Below are 16,640 nucleotides of genomic sequence, written 5' to 3'. Positions count from 1 at the left end.
GTAGACGACAAACTAAAAAATTCGGAAAACGAAAGAACTAATCGCTAAACGTAACAACAAGAAAGCGTAAAGTGCGGTGCATCAAATTGAGTTAGCAGAGCTGTCTAAACTGATTAACACAAGTAAAACAAGCGACATTCATGCATATGACGTGGCAGGGACCGAGGAAACGCTGCAAATAGGAAGACGCTTGAAAGTAACTCAGAGGAAGCTAGCCATCAGCAAAGCCAGGATATGCGCACTCAGAGATGACCAGGATAACATTACGCACAACTTGGACGAGATAATAAAGGTTGGAGAACGAATCTACTCCAGGCTGGATGCCAGCGACGTTAGACAAGGGGAAACTACTGCGCGTACAAGGATGTCCCACTAGTAACAAAAGAGGAAGTAGGAAAGGGTCTCAAAGGCATGAAAATAGGAAAAGCTGCAGGTGAAGACGGCACAACCGCAAATCTTTTGAAGGAGGAAGGACATATGGTACAGTACAAGCTTGCTGTACTATTTTCGGAATGCTTGAAGACTCAAAAGTGTTCATAGCCTGGAAAAACGTCAACATTAATCTGATTTACAAGAAGGTTGATACAAAGGACCTCAAGAATTAGACCCATCAACCTAGTCCCAGTTGTTTACAAGCTGTTTACCAAAGTTATAGTTAGCTGCATAGGTGATATCCTAAATTTCAAACAACCCAGAGAGCAGGCTGGGTAAGAAAGGGCACTCAACCATGGATCGCATTGATGTCGTTAATCAAGCGATAGAAGAATCCCCAGAGGACACTAAACCCCTTTACATGGCATTTGTAGATAATCAGAAAGGGTTTGATTCCGTACTCACCGCAGCGGTTTTAGAAGACAAGGTTATAGAGGAGACCTACCCAACACTTCTAGAAGACATATGTAAGAAATGCACGGGCGGGACAGCTGTCCACAAGAAAAGCGATAAATTTCCGATCCGAAAGGAAGTAAGACAGACCGCTATCATCTAGCCAAAACTATTCACAGCATGTCTGAAGGGGGTATTTAGAAAAATTGACTTGGAACACAGGATTAAGGATAAGCGAGAATACTTGAGTTATTTGAGGTTTGCGGACAGCATAATCGGGCTGAAGGAGACTGCAGAAATCCTGAGAAAAATGTTGATGAGCAACAACCAGAAAGCACGGCCGTGGGGCTAAAGATAAATGTGAATAAATCTAAATTCACTTGGGAGTGGGGACGACGAGGAGCGGACGGCGACGATGACGGCCTGCTTTGCGTTTGTGCAGAATCGGCGCCGGCTTCAAAGATAACCCGAAATGGCTCGGTCCAACAATAACTTCGCCCACCTACAACGCTCAAGCAACCCGACCAAGGAGGGGTGACCATCAGCGCGGCTGAGTCCTGCCGCCTCCCTCAGCAGTGACGCATGGCAACGACCCACCAGAAGCTAGAAAAAGAGCCCGAATCGATGGCCCAGCCTCACTTGGCAGTGGTGACAACGACGAGCGGACCGTGACGATAACTGCCTGCTTTGCGTTTCTGCATATTTGTGCAAACACTTGTTCTTCTTTTTTGCCCAATTGCCATAACGTCGGTCGTCACTGCTGCCAAGTTGCTGTAAAGTGTATGTACTGGCTGGGAAGGTATTGCAAAGGAATGGTGTAAAATCAAGGAATAAATTAGAAAGAAGCTAAATGAAATGAAAGATTACATCCAAACTGAGCTCAAAAATTGAACGGAGCCTACGCAATCAAATTATGGAGTTGTGAGGCGACGTAATGGAAGTGACCAAAAGCATCGAATATGCCCATGGCGACATTGATGAGATGAAAAAATCTAGAGAATGAAATCACCATGAACTTAAACTTCGCAAAGGAAAACGAATCACTGCGGAAGAGTGGACGGGACTTGAACGGAGCACCATAGACTTTGAGAAACGACTAGCCCTTGTTGAGCTGTACTTACGCAATCTGAATCTCGAGATTCAGGGAGTTATTCATTCGCCATAAATCTTGAGGTTGAGGAAGAGAACGTTAACGACCTAGTAATAAATGATGATGATTGATGATTGCGGGGTTTAACGCACCGACACAACGCAGGCGATGAGGCACGCCGTAGTGGAGGGCTCCGGATTAATCTTTACCACCTGGGGATCTTTAAAGGAGCCATGAAGAGAAAATGCAAGTTGGTTTTATTCGAAAGATTTCGTGTTTCATAGTGCCCCCAGCGCTTGTCCGGATACAAGCGATGCTTTATTCACTGAGAAATTAAACAATTTAGGTTAAAATTTTGATTTTCCCGCTCAATCGTGCGTTTTCGTGGTCCCAAGTGACATCACTGAAACCGACCGCTCTGCAGCCTAGAATCCCTTCATTCACGCATACGCATCCGCCGTACAGGGTAGAGACACGTATACGCTGGCGCCGCCATTTTCTGTTGCTCGCTCGCCGCCGAAGCAAGTCATTGTGTCAAAACCGCGCTAAAATTATCGCCGCAACGCGGTTTACTGAAGAAGTTTGAATCATATTGTCTGTTTCGCGTTGCTAGGTCTCGTGGGAAACGAAAATAATAACGCGTTGAGCCCGTTGGCCCAATTGCGGCGGCACGGGACCGTTCAAAGGTTGTCTCCACCCTGTACGGCGGTGTTGGTTTGTTCCCGCGTTTCTTTACGTTCCGTAACCTAGATGGCGCCACCATACCGTGGCAAGCGTTTGGTTTGTTTTTGCCCGCATTTAAACCTGGCTTGTTTTTGTTCTTGGAGAAAATATTCGTTCCCTGAAACAGTGCTCGCTCGACAAATGGGGTCACGTAAGACACCGTTGCTTGCGTCAACCGGCCAGTGTCGTCTGAGACAACCCCAAGCCCCGTAGTGCTGTGCAGCGAAACCAAGCATGCTGTGCGCAGTACGAACAGCAGAACGCATCAGTACTTCTATGTTTACATGTGCTTTCGTAACTTCCACTGTTTGTCCCATCATTCTTATTGCTTTGCAAAGAATGTGCCCTAAATTTAAGCGCAAATCGCTCGTTCGTCTAGTTTGTAAGTTCTACCTAATTTGCGTCTGCTTCTGCCAGCCTCCGCCAATCGCAGAGCTTAGCTCATGTGACGACATCGGTTCTGTTGCGGGAAATGAGCTGGTGGGTCGCATGACCATTCCCGTTTTTCCTAATTATGTAGCTTATTTGAGCGAAGTTTACGTTAAAAGTGGTGTCAGTATAATTCTAACGAGACAATCTTTTGAATGAACCAAACTTGTGTTTTCTCTTCACGGCTCCTTTAAAGTGCGCCGAAATCTACCCAGTAATAGTGATTGGAAGCGCTATCAAAGAGCAGATTCTCGAGTCGGACATTGAAGCTTGCCATCGGGTGCCAACACACCACCCTTGCAAAAGAAACATCGTTGTGCACTTCAAATCCTGGATGAAGCGCGATTAAACGCTCCAAAAAGTAAAAAAGACTCGAATCAAACATAAACCTAGGGCTGGAAAGCCAAGCATCCATCTACGTAAATAAGCACTTGACCTCGAGCAACCAAAGGCGTTTATGGGCCATGAAAGCAAAACAACAGGCAGGTTTTCTGGAAGCACGTGAGGACGAAAAATGCTGTTGTCCTAGCTCTGAAGACCGACGATTCTGACATTATTCGCATATGCTCGCTTGATTACCTATTGAAAAGGATGTAACGGGCTTCGGGTACTGCGAAACAGCCGCCAACCGGCCAAGGAACGATGTCCATCTAGTCACACCTTCAGAATTTAAGGCATCAATTGGGAAAGTAAAGACGGTTGTTCATGCAATACATTTCAAGATGCAGTTCGCCATGAACAAAGGTAACAGCTTATCAAGCCTTCGTGATAGCCTACTCTGCTCTCTCGTTGTGATCTTTCCTACTGAAACTTGGCATTGCTCTGATGGTGGTGTCATTCGCATGCCTGGATACAGAGCATTTTTTCTCAATCGGCCACACAAACGTGGTGCGGGCGTTGCCATGCTTGTAAACGAAAGGCTTACAAGTGAATTGTTATAGACGCACAGTCTGAGCAATGACAATATAGAATTACTCACAGTACGATCCGGTCAAAATGTTCTTTCTGTCGTTTATCGACCACACCAAGGCAGTTGAAACGAATTTTTTGCTTCCTTCGAACACGAAAAAACGTTCTTATCCAAAAATTCCCTATCACTTATAGCAGGAGATTTCTACATAAATATGGGCACTACCAGCTCTGCGCAGCAACAAATTTTGATTTCTACTCAAAGTACGAACTTCCGAAATGTCGTCAGTAAACCAACACGCATCACATCTACTTCGTCCTCTGTCCTCGATTTATTAATTACTAATCACAACGGTTTATCCCACTCTGCTCGTATTGCAGTTGACATGAGCTATCAATTGCCTGTTTCTCTGTGCATTGAAAAAGATCTTGCACTTCAGCGTGCTGCACAAGTACTGCGACAGTTGATTACCCAGAGCCGGCTTGAAACATTTGGGGATCGCATTGCCACGATTGACCGGTGTTCTAAACGAATCAACTACTGTTCGGGTATACGCTGTGTTTCTTGAGCTGTTTTTGCCAATATACACTTAAAGTTTTCCTTTTATTGATATAAGGCCATCCAAGAAAGCGCGCAAGCCGGGCATGACGCCTCGGCTCGTTAGGCTGGTTAAAAAAAGTACAAGCGCCTTGCAGCCTGCATTGAAACTAAGCAGCCCGAATTATTCATTCGCCATAAATCTCTGCGAAATCGTTTCAATACGGCATTTCGGTCACCCAGGGTAGCATATTAACCATTTCTTCTATCCACAACTGTGAGGTACTCAACGAAAAATGGAGTTGTTTAAATATTCTTCTGAATAGGACTACCAAGCATGAGGAACTTAACCAGCCTTACTATTGATGGCAATGAGCTCACGCGGTCAATCCTGCCCACAACATTTAAGAAGTTCTTTTCTGAATTTTCCCGTAGTGGCTATAATGAGGGAATTTTCCGGTTCTTGGGTACCACGTTAAGCGAATCGTACACAGTATGTTGCCAATCGTACACAGTATGTTTGCATTGACACCCACAAATCATCTGTTAAGCGTATAATAGCTGACGTCCCACAGGGTAGTATATTAGGACCTTTGTTGTTTAATTTATATATTAATGATATTTTAAGCTTATGTCAACAAGCGAAGTGAATTTTGTATGGTGATGATATGACCATACTTTTTTCGTTGGACTCGTCAGACCAGATCGGAAGGAAAACTAACGCTGTCTTGAAGTCTATTCAATGCTGGTCAATTACTAATCGATTAAGAATAAACGCAAATAAGTTTAAAGCTATACTGTTTCGACCCCGAAATAAACAAATCATCGTTCCGCAGTACGTTAAATTTGGTTCTGACTCAATAGAAATCGTGGAATGCCTGAAGGTATTAGGAGTTCACTTCAGTAGTAACCTTACTTGAGATGACCACATTAATTCTGTAATTTTAAAATTGTCTCGCATTGAAGGAATTCTTAGCAAACATCGTCACTTAATTCCACTTACGTTAAGTTACCGCTTTGTAAATCTTTGTTTGAATTTTATTTAAATTACACTCACCTAGTTTGGGGAACCACTACACTTGCTAATAAAAATAGACTTCATGTACTGCAAAAAAAAAATCCTTACGTTCCATTTGGAATCTCAGCTTCTCTGCCCACACTGGTCATTTATTCCAGAAATACTGCATTACCAAAATTTTCGATCTTTATAATGCGAGATTAGCTCTTAGCTTTAAGAAAGAACTAGCGAAAAATTGCAAAAATTTATCTGAGCTGGCCTACCTTTGCCCGAATTTGCCTGTGTACACTTGCAGAAACACTGAACGATGGCACGTGCCCACCTTTCGTTCATCATACCGTGCATTATCATTATTTCGTACATCATCATAGTGCATTATGCATCTCACTGTGGGTAATACCCTGATTGGTGTAACCATTTTTCTTGAAGCGCTTATTCCTCTTCTGTTGTATGCAGTAGCTTATATGTATACTTTTTTTTGTCACTTTTTGTTTACCGGTGCATTTTTCGTAAACTGACACTATTTTCATTTTCGTATGTTTCAGTATGTGCCTCGTCGTTTCTCTTTTTCTTGTGTGTCATTTTTTTTCAGCAAAAATATGACTTTCATGTAGCGTTCTCATGTTTTTCGAATACAATATGATTCCTTTGTTTCGTTGTTAGCGTGCATATATATATTTTTTTACTTTGCATATTTTTTGTTATCGCAATAGAATTGCGATACATTGGTGTGTTCTGTGTTTATTACTGTAAAGCTGTACAGCATGCATATTTGCCGTAGCTGCTGACGTTTGAATTGGGCTGACGGGCTTGTCAAGCTGCTTCTATGCAGCTTTTATCGTCAGCCTTGCGATGTAATAATGATAAATTGAAATAAAAGATACCTCACCTCAATAAAAAAAAATGTTCCTCGAGCCTACCGATGAGAGGGAAGCCTTCGTCAATTGTCAAGCACTGAAGAATACCACATCGCTTGATTCGTGCCACATCCAGAGTAGACCGGTTAAGTATGTTCTACCCATAATAACGCCCTGTTTGACGAACATATACAACACCGCGTTCACTACAGCAGAATTTTCTGTCGATATGCAGGTAGCGCGAGTGGCGGTAATCTACAAAAAACGCGGCAAAAATAACCAAGGAAACTACACGCCTATACCTATCCTCCCATTTTTGTTTTCCAAAGGCTCGAAACGAATAATCCACCTCCGTCTCCAAAACGTTTTCGAGAACCTTCTGTAATAAATGAATCCCAGTTATGGGTTTACTGAAAATAGATCAACCTAACACACCTTGTTATACCAGAAAAAATATATACTAAATAATTTTCAACTGCGTCTGCTAACTCTGGGCGTATTTGTCGACTTTAGCAAAGCGTTTTATACGCTGAGTCATGGCACTCCTTTTTGCTAAACTCGGTTTTCGCGGACATGCACTTAATCTTATTCAATAGCAGAATCTGTGACAATTAAGTTCTTCTTATCGTCTTCAAATCAAATATAATGTACCCCATGGCAGTTTACTTGGGCGTTTCCTGTTCAATGTTTATATAAATGACGTATGTAACATAAGCAAGCTAGCTGATACGTTATTTATGCGGACGATACAAGCCTATTTTTTTCGAACGATATCACACATTTATCTACCACAGCAAACAAAGCTTAGACCTATCACATGAGCGGCCCCGGGTAAGTTCATTGAGCATAGACAAAGATAAAACGAAGGCTATCATATTTCACGCTAAAGCCACGCCAGTCTGGACCCACTCCTTGTCTGGCACAGTTGTTCAGTTTGTAAAGTCATTTACATCCCCACGTACAGTCTTTACGCTAAACACTGACTTGGGACGCCCACGTTAGTAAAACTTGTATCGCGCTTTCTAGATTGGTCGGTATTCTGTGGAGTAACAGGCATTATCTTGCAATTGGAACTAAACTCACCCTCTACTAAGCCTTCTTTTATTCGTATCTAAGCTAGTGTTTTTTTCTTTGGGGAAACACAACAACAATTATTCAAAAACTTCAAATTTTGCAGAAGGCTCTCTGGGATATTTCTAACGTTAATTATGATGCTCCAACTGCTTCTTTATACACGCAACATAAAAATATCCCCGTAAACAAAATGTTTGACTGCACATGTTTGCAAATTTAAAGAAACAATACAAAGGCACGATCAATTTCATAAAATTACTATGCTTGTCTCCTGCAAAGCCCATAACAACCACTACTTTTATAATTCCGCAATGTCGAACGAACTAGGGTTTTGTAAGTTGGCATACATTTTGCCGAAACTGCTTAACAGTCCACTGTAAAAACAACTTCATGCTATATCTTTTGCTGCCCTCCGAAAAGAATGTTTAATTTAAGCGTATGTGTGTATATACTTTGGTTTACATTTTGTAGATGTATGCTTTGTACATGAACTTGTCTATATGAATTTCTGTATATAAGTTTTCCATTGTTCCACATCATGATCAATTGTATGTAGAAGTGTCACTTTTCATTGATGTGCATAGATTGCTGTTGTAATTTTTTGTCCCTGCTTGTTGTATAGTGCCACTGAATTGTGAGTTGCAGAGGTGGAGAGGCTTGTCAAGCGGTCGTTTGGACTGCGTTTTTCTTGCCACCCTCAGTTTTTTGTGACCGCTTTACCAAAAAACTGTAATACGGTATGATTAAACGATTCATTGGATAAGCATACCAAAAGCGTCCTTTTCACCTTAGGAAACGAAATGATGGTTTAACTACCTAAGACAGATGGTTAGTGCTCACCCCAACCACGAGAGAGAACTCCGGTGCAGAATAGGTATGGGCAAGCACTCCCATATAATCGGCAAGTAGTCCCATATAATGAAAATTAGGCTACCTCTGTCCCTCGAAACAAATCTTGAACCAGTGCGTACCCGTCGATGACTTACGGTGCTGAAACTTGCCGCCTTATTAAACAACTAGAAAGCATACATGGGTCTGCTCAACGTGCTATGGAATGAATAATGTTAGGAGTAACACTCAGGAACAGAAAACAAGCTACCTGGATCAGAGAACAAACTAGAGCAGAACATCATCATCAGCCTGTCTACGACCACTGCAGGGCAAAGGCCTATCCCATAGATCTCCAATTATCCCAGTGCGAAAATTTTTTTGCCGCAAAGTTCTTGACCTCATCTGCCCATCTATCTTTTTGACGCCCGCTGCCACGCTTGCCTTCTCTAGGTATTCACTCTGTTACCCTTAATGACCAGCGGTTATCTTGTCTTCGCAATACATCCCCTGCACACTCCCATTTCTTCTTTTTAATTTCTACTAATAACTCCTTAGCACGCGTGTGTTCCCTGGCCTATTCCGATCTCTTCTTGTCCCTTAATGTTACACTTATCATCTTCCGTTCAACCGCGCATATCATCAACCGCACATATTCGGTCGCAGTCCTCATCTACGCTCACATACGCAGTAATACCCGGTTGATGAGTTTCTAACGGACACGCTTTCGCAGATCTTGCCCTCCAAACGGCCCGTACCCATTAGCTCCCATAGGGCTATGCGTATTAGGGATTTAATCTTTCCTGTGAAGTCAAAAATAGGTGCCCATTTTGGAAGCTTCCAGGCATTAAATATCCTCTCTATTTTGTGCGTCTTTACAGATGGCAAGCCTATCGTTGCCAAGGCACATCGTTTCCTCTGACAAATTTCTTCTGGGGAAATAACATTACGCATACCGCAGCCAGCAAACATACTTTTCGCCCGCTAACGCAAAATATTAACACAACTTGAATAAATATGGGATATGCCTGACTAATATTGATTTTTATTGTAGGGTTTAACGCGCCGACGCAACGCAGGCGATGAGGCGCGCCGCAGTGGAGGGCTCCGGATTAATTTTGACCACCTGGGGATCTTTAACCTGCGCCGAAATCTCGTACACACGGGCGTTTTTGCTTTTCGCCTCCAAAAGATATATGCCTGACTAATAAATTCAACCAATGCAACAAAGTTTTCTTGCGGATCTATAGCAGGCCATTAGAAAAATGGGCGGAATAAAGAAAATTACGCTCCCTTAAATCTCATGTGCGTGATTTGGTGTGATTTACGTAGAGACCATCGACTGCTGACGCTATAGGGGATCGTATGTTCTGTGTAAGTGGTTTCTCGCTTCGATGGCACTTGAACGCCCTCATCAATGAAGTTAAAGGATACCGCTTCGCTTGAATACAAAGTTTATCGTGGGTCTAACCTGTGTTGAGCCGCCGACGTCCGTCGTAGCCTCCGATCACATAGATGCGGCCTGCGCGGCAAATGATGCGGTGGCTGCAGCGAGGACTCGGCAGCGGCGTGACCAGGGCCCACGAGTCTGACGAGGGCGTGTACTCCTCGGCGCTCAAGAGCACGTTCTGGCCGTTGAAGCCACCGCTGACGTATACCTTGCCTACGCACAAGGGCCGTCCATTGCACAAGCTCGAGTACTGCAGGGTAGCTGGGCGCCAAGCGCACCCATAGCGGGAGTGCACCGCATCTCATGAGGCCTACAAGCAGACTGTGTCCTGTGGCATAGAAACCTCTTCAACAATGACGCCATACTGTTATCTTTAGTTTATATTTCCTGATGTTTTCTTCCCTGTGGGTAAAGAAAAATGTAAAACAATGAAGTTTGCTTGACCAAAAACACTTCTTAGCATGAGGCTAAAGGTGGAGAAGGGTTCTCCCTTTATTTCTCCCGTGGACTCGCCTGTCTTGGACAGTTGTCAGGACAAAGTTTTTTTTTTTTTAATGTATGACGCAGGAGCAATGGGACGTGTCGAAGGCAATAGTAATTTACGAGGCGCAACTTGTGCGCCGCGCTTCTGGCACGGCTTCTTCTACGCTTAATAAAGCATCTTATTTTCGGATTTAGAAAAGGAAATAGGCAAAGTTGCGGCCACCACTTTCCGGCCGTATTTGCGTTTGCTAAATCAAAATCTGCTGCTTTTATAAATAAAAACTGCTACGTGTATGTATATCCGCCAAGGTGGCTGGAATGAGAAAGCGTCGTGACCTCGCTTGCGACACCTCTGAAATACTTATTTGCCGCTACATCGTATTTCGATATGTGACCTTGAAGGCAACGACTCCGTTGAAAAATATCGCGTAGTTACCGCTGTCTGACTCGCCTGGCAGCATTTTACTGGTCCTGTGTTTCAGCGTTTTGGTATCAATTGCTCGACCGTCCACGCCTATAGCCGACGCGGAAACTTGCAGCACACAACGTAGAAGCACTTGTAACCAGGCGGCATGATCCAACGTACAAAGGAAGAGTGACGGCTCCCCCTTGCCCGCTAGAAGCACGAGGGGCTAGCGTTCGTTTTGTGCTTTATTCTGAAAGCTGGACAACGCGGCAGGCACGTGGATTCAAGCAACCATATAAAGAGGGAGTTACCGGATTTTTGGCTTCACGGGGAATACAAGGCTTTTGCTTTAGACTGGATTGATAATGATGGTTGAAGGCCTACTGGGGCAAATAGCGCCAAAACAGTGGTTATATATGAGAGATGAAGAAGACAATGAGTATGGCGAGTCTAGAAGGCTAGGTTGTGATTGCGCGTGTTATGAAATTATATCTAAGAGTTTCAACTTTAAACGGGATAGGAAATTGAGAATACACACCCGAAAATTGTAAGTTGGTCCTCTATACAAAGCAAATGAGAGTTTACCCCACCACACATTTTGGGTGAGGTAAGAGAGCTGGTCGCAGAATTCGCGCTGTGCGCAAAACGCGGGCAGAGGGGTGAGCAAAATTTTAAAATTCGGGTGCAAAGCAATGACGTGGAGTAGAATGGCTGGGGGCTGGGCTTCCGAAAATCGAATGATTAAGTCGGAAACGTAAGGCTTTGTGGAGATCCTATCGTGATCACATTGCCGAACGGAACATTAAAGCCGAGTGTAGCAGATCTTGATGTTGCCTGTTTTTATCGACAATTCGCCGCGTTTTTTACTTAAACAGGTACTTGGCGCTTATTTCTTTAGCCTGCCTTGATATTCAAAAATTACCTGCTCGACTTTACCTGCTTTAGCGTATTATCGCTTTAGGTGCCACCCAAGCGCCTAGTGGGAACTAGTGGCTCTTCGATTTAATATTTTCCTGGCAGTCCTCCTAACGAGGCGCATCTTTTGATGCAAGTACTGGGCAGTGACCTCCGTTAATGTTGTGTTTTCTGTGATGTGTTGTGTTGTGTTATGTTGTGTTTTCTTCTGCAAAGTAAACACCTTTTCACTCCCTCCACGTCGGAGACACGTCTCTAACACAGGCAGAAATGTATCAGATATTTTTCTCATACGTTTTCTTTCTAAAATTATTGCTAATAGCAAGCAAAACAATCTTGCTGTACTTCCAGTACAGTGAACAGAAACCACACTTAGCACAAATTACAACGCAGCTGCGATTCTTCAACAGTGTCGCCTAATCGTTCTTTGGCGTCAGTGATAACGTGGGGTGTGTTTCTCTACAGGAGACGCTTGTGCAGGTCCACAAATGCACTATCCCTTCTACTTTTCTTTCAGACCACGTACGTAGTGGCGTGGCAAGTTTCCTGAGCAATAAAACACATTCCTTTTTTTTCACTAACTGAAAGCAATTTTGGTACGGTCTAACGTAACTCTGCTCGGAGGGCACCTCACAATGCCGCGTTTCAAGCCGCCCTAAATATCCATTCTGTTGTGTCCGCGATATAGGCCCTTTCATCCACAGAAGCACGCGTTTTTCGATGGCCATCATTCGTTGTTCGTCCGCCATCACTCACCGTTGATCGCGCACGCTGATCCGTCGCTGCGGCGCCTCTTCATAGGCGCTACCATGGTCCACTGGTTAAGGCGGGGGTGGTACCGCTCCACTGTCGCCGTGCGCTCAGTACCTGCAGCGCCAAGCGCCAGTCCCCGTATTACGCCTGTTTTACGCGGCAGTTTGGCGTATGATGCAGATTCACAACGTTTTCTTGCCGGAAATTTCATATGAACCTTGTAAGAGGGACGAAATTCAAACTGCCGAAAGTCACATCGAGCTACATCTCTCCAAATAGTTACATCCCACCTGGCTACCCCAGCAACTCTGGGTTTATCAATCAGCACAACTTTAGCCGTTAACATCTCGTCCAACGAGTCAATAGGAATCTAAACAAAAAGTTCAAATATTTTTTGACGCGCGAACCATCGCTGATTGGACCAACGTGTTACAGGAAAATTCATAAATTTACATATTAAGAGTTCTAGAATCGTTTAAAAGTGCTTTTCAGCTACGTTTTTCTGTCCGAATGTGATGGGGAAACATGTTCTTGTATTGCTTCGTTCTTGGCGCAAAGTTTTCATTGATCTCTGGGCAATCGATCACACTTGTGCTATATTGCCATCAATCCTGTTTTGGTTGGTATAACGTTTAATGAAAAGACAAATTGAATTAAAAATAGCAAACTTTTGCTAACAATTTAGTGAAGCTTTCACACCCGCGCAAGACTTCAGTGGCGAAGCTCTTGTTAGTGAGTATTGCCGGACACACAGTTAAGTCTCGGTACCATCGTTTATTGGCATAGCTGCGGTGCCAGTAATCGTCGTCATATGGATCGGAGGGGTCGTCGTATTCTTCGCGGCTAGTGGTGGATGCAGAGTCCTCCTCAGATTTGGACTTCCACCAGCTCTTCGTCATCGACTCGAGGCAGCGGTGGCGGGATCGGCAAGACGACTCGGGAAGGATTCGCACACTCGTAGCCATGTCTCCAATTACCCATAATCGCTTATAGAGTATGCGGCTGCCGCGGTGACCTCACCCAAGCAGGGTGTCTTTTCTTCTTTTGCATTGGCGTTGGAGTTTTCTTTTTCAGTGAAGCGACTGCGCATGCAGGATTTCGTCGGTCGCCGCGAGGGACGCGCTTACGAGCGCTTCTCGTTTTCTGGAGATTGTATTGTTCAAGAGTGGAATTACAGGCAGTAACAGCTGCACTGTTAAAAGCAACTCCATTACCATGCTAATGCCTTGAGTCTCGGTTATCTCTCACAAAGGTGAAACATTGTTCTTTGGTGTTATTGGAAACGTTCATTCACACAATACGCATTCCATCCCTACGTTTTAGAGAAAGCTGGATACAGTTACAGCGACATTTTTTTCTGTCATATTTAGTTGCCTCAACGACGGCTAAAAAAGTGGCCAATGGGCTGCTCCCACTGTTAGCGCTGCCTTGAAAAAACTGAATCCCCATGAATGCCCCTTCAAAGATAGCTGAAGTGTAAACCATTCTTCCACTGCAATAAGGTACGCATTTGGGCTGGTTGGTTCGTGATTACGAGTGAAAAAACAGCGCTAAAAAGACGGGACAAGAAAGGACACAGGACCACGGCGCTGACTAACAACCAAACTTTTGGTTGTTAGTCAGCGCCGTGGTTCTGTGTCCTTTCTTGTCCTGTCTTTTTAGCGCTGTTTTTTCACTCGTAATTATTCTTCCACCGCAAGTCGCCTTGAGTCAAAGTCTACTCTCTTCAGGGATTCGTCCGTTGCCTGCCCCTGACGGCAGCCGGCGATGCAACGACTGCGTCTGCGTCAAACGCCTTGCGCCAAAGCTAAATTTCGACATGCTCTAGTGAAGATGGCTTCGATGATAACGATGTCCTTGAAGTGTTTGGCACATACCCATTAGGGGAGTTTGGTCCGGGAAAAATTGACTGTGCACCTGCGCTTGATGTGCCTTTGAGGAAACCAATTGTGTAAGTTGGTTTTCCTGCCGTGCGTTTTAGGGTGCAACACTTTGACTTTGCACTTTGAAGACATTGGCTTTCGACCAGAGAATGCTTCGCGCTTCAACCATCTTCAACTCCCCACTCGGCCAATATCATGGTCGTAGAAAGTTGCCTTTGCTGCCGGGCATTTTGATGTGGACGGTGGCCGTCAGTGATGTTAACAAAGCCTCGCTTTAAAATCCATATTGCTTCGACAGTGTCCTAATGGCGCACTCGAAGGGACATCGGCTTCAGAACGCCAGCGACCCAGGTTCGATTCTGACCACGTGAAGCGTTTGTTTCTTGAGGAACTTCTGCAAAGTTGGCTTTGCTGTTGTTTGTTTCACCAGGCGCCGGACACCACAGTGGAGAGCCAGCCACATGTGCAGAGAGCGACGAGTGTACGCACGCATTTTTCTCTCTTGAAACCGGTCCGGCGGCGGTCAGGAACATACATGACGGCTACAGGACCAGTTTTGGAAAGGGAATGAAACGCTTGTGAAAGCGTGTCGCTTGCCTTGCCCTTGAGGCATACAAATATTCGCTTTGAAATGTTGCATTTCTGACGCAGCAGCGCGCAATAATTCGACTGCATTCAACTAAAATATGTTATTGAAGTAAACTGAACACGAAAGCAAGGCACTTGAAACAACGCGTGCTCCAGTCAGCAATAATTTGGAGTGGAGGGAGTGAGGAAGAATGAGGGAGGGAGGGCGAGAGCCAGGGAAGCATTTATTGCAGCAACACGGGCATGCGGCGCATGCTTGGGAGAGGGGACGCAAGGAAAGGGATTATTGGTCCAGTACTGTAATGAAAAAGCCGGTACTTGTTGATGGTGCCTGGAAGTTTTGACGGGTGTCAGCTGATGCTAGACCACTCACACCAGAGCATTACTAACATAAAAAGTTGGCGCAACAAAACTAAATGTAATAATAAAAATAAATGGTGTAATAAAAGCAAAAATAATAAAGAGTAAGTGGAAGTTTGGCGCAACAAACATTCTTCCCATTCAGAGTATCCATTGTTCATAGAGATTGCTTAAATTGATCTTTGTGCACGTTCTTACAAGGTGGTGGAGATCTGATGTGGTGTCATTGTTACCATAGGGGAATCGTGGTCACGTGGTACTGTTTTTCTTATTTCTGCAGCTAACGAGCAGAGTGTGCGCTGGAATCGAAAATAAAATAACCCTTTGGGGATAACCTGAAAACTGTTCTGCAAGCCACGTTCATGTGCGCGGAAGCCGATGCGGGATATCAAACTACTATCAATCTAAGGAGAATATGTCGAAATGAATGGGAAGGACAATGTGGCTGCAATTTGAAAAACAGCATGACGCACTGTGTAACATTTTTCACTACTGCGCGAGCTTCTAAAGTCGATCGAAGGGCTCCAAAAATCTAAAAAAGCTCCCAAAAAGCGGCGCAGGCAAACCCTCTTATGTCGGTGGGGCTGCCTTCTCTGGTACGATACCGCTTCGTGCAAGGGTTTTCCTAGAGCCTCCGCTACCCTACAGTAATGCCACTGGTGTGATTACAAGTTTTGAGAAGTAGAGTGCGTAAACGTGGTGGTAGCTATGCGCTGCTCGTGAAGGCTAGAAAACGTACGTCAGAGCGTCATCAGCCCTTGGGTGCCTGGATCGGCTTGAACAGATTGTTACGGAAAGCTGAAGTGGACGCCACCTAAAAATATTAATGTAACCCAAGAAGAGACACATTGCCTGAAAGGACTAGAAAACGTAATGAAAGAAATCCCCTTCCCCTTTCTTCGTGTCCACGATTTTCTGCGATCCTGAAGCAGCGCACTCCTGAAGGAGCTTGTTCTGTGCGATAAGTGTAAAGACAATGCTTAAATTAAGAGCGTCCGCATTAATTGAATATTTGACGAATGGTGACTGGCATATTTGAGATTGGTGCTAAAAATTTGGAGGAACGTCGCCACTCTAAAACCTAACGATTGGACCGTGTCATTGTATTGAACATCTAAACCACTTTTTTATTTGGGCAATTTACATTTACAGCTGCCAGCAGCCTTTGCATACTCTTTCAGAAACCTCTACACTGGTTGCCTCCGAAATGCGAAGAAACCATGTGAAGGACTTACATCAACCCAACGGGAGGCCAGATTTTTTACCGATGGCAGGCAGCCATTTCGCAACTTACGTCCGACTTGAACCCCTATTCATTCCACTGTCTGCACGACCCGGTAAACTCATCTTGCATAAAGTGCTCAAGAAAATTCCGCTGGTCTCGGTTGTGGATGGTTATTCAAGCACACGGTACCTCACTTCCCGCATCTTCCTAAGTTTCCCGCCACGCAGCTGTCAATAGGCACGTTGCGGTGATATTTGCCTCGCAAGCAGCAGCTCCGTTTTCTATA

General features: G+C 44.4%; 1 protein-coding gene across 1 annotated transcript in view; it reads right to left on the bottom strand.

Moving 5' to 3' along the window:
- The window catches only part of LOC144149528 (kelch-like protein 23), a 178,529-nt gene that overhangs the window by 53,434 nt on the left and 108,455 nt on the right, over window positions 1–16,640 (bottom strand). Inside the window, exons 7-8 of the mRNA XM_077681184.1 lie at window positions 12,302–12,412; window positions 9,763–9,954 (exon numbers count right to left, since the gene is read on the bottom strand). Of these exons, the coding sequence (XP_077537310.1) occupies window positions 9,763–9,954; window positions 12,302–12,412 (303 nt within the window). The remainder of the gene's footprint in view (window positions 1–9,762; window positions 9,955–12,301; window positions 12,413–16,640) is intronic.

The sequence above is a fragment of the Haemaphysalis longicornis genome, unplaced genomic scaffold (assembly GCF_048455015.1).
Source record: "Haemaphysalis longicornis isolate Haplotype H1 unplaced genomic scaffold, Haemaphysalis longicornis Haplotype H1 scaffold_1, whole genome shotgun sequence".
NCBI classification, from domain to species: domain Eukaryota; kingdom Metazoa; phylum Arthropoda; class Arachnida; order Ixodida; family Ixodidae; genus Haemaphysalis; species Haemaphysalis longicornis.
Note: the sequence above shows the minus strand (reverse complement) of the source record. Positions and strands in the feature narration are given on the sequence as shown.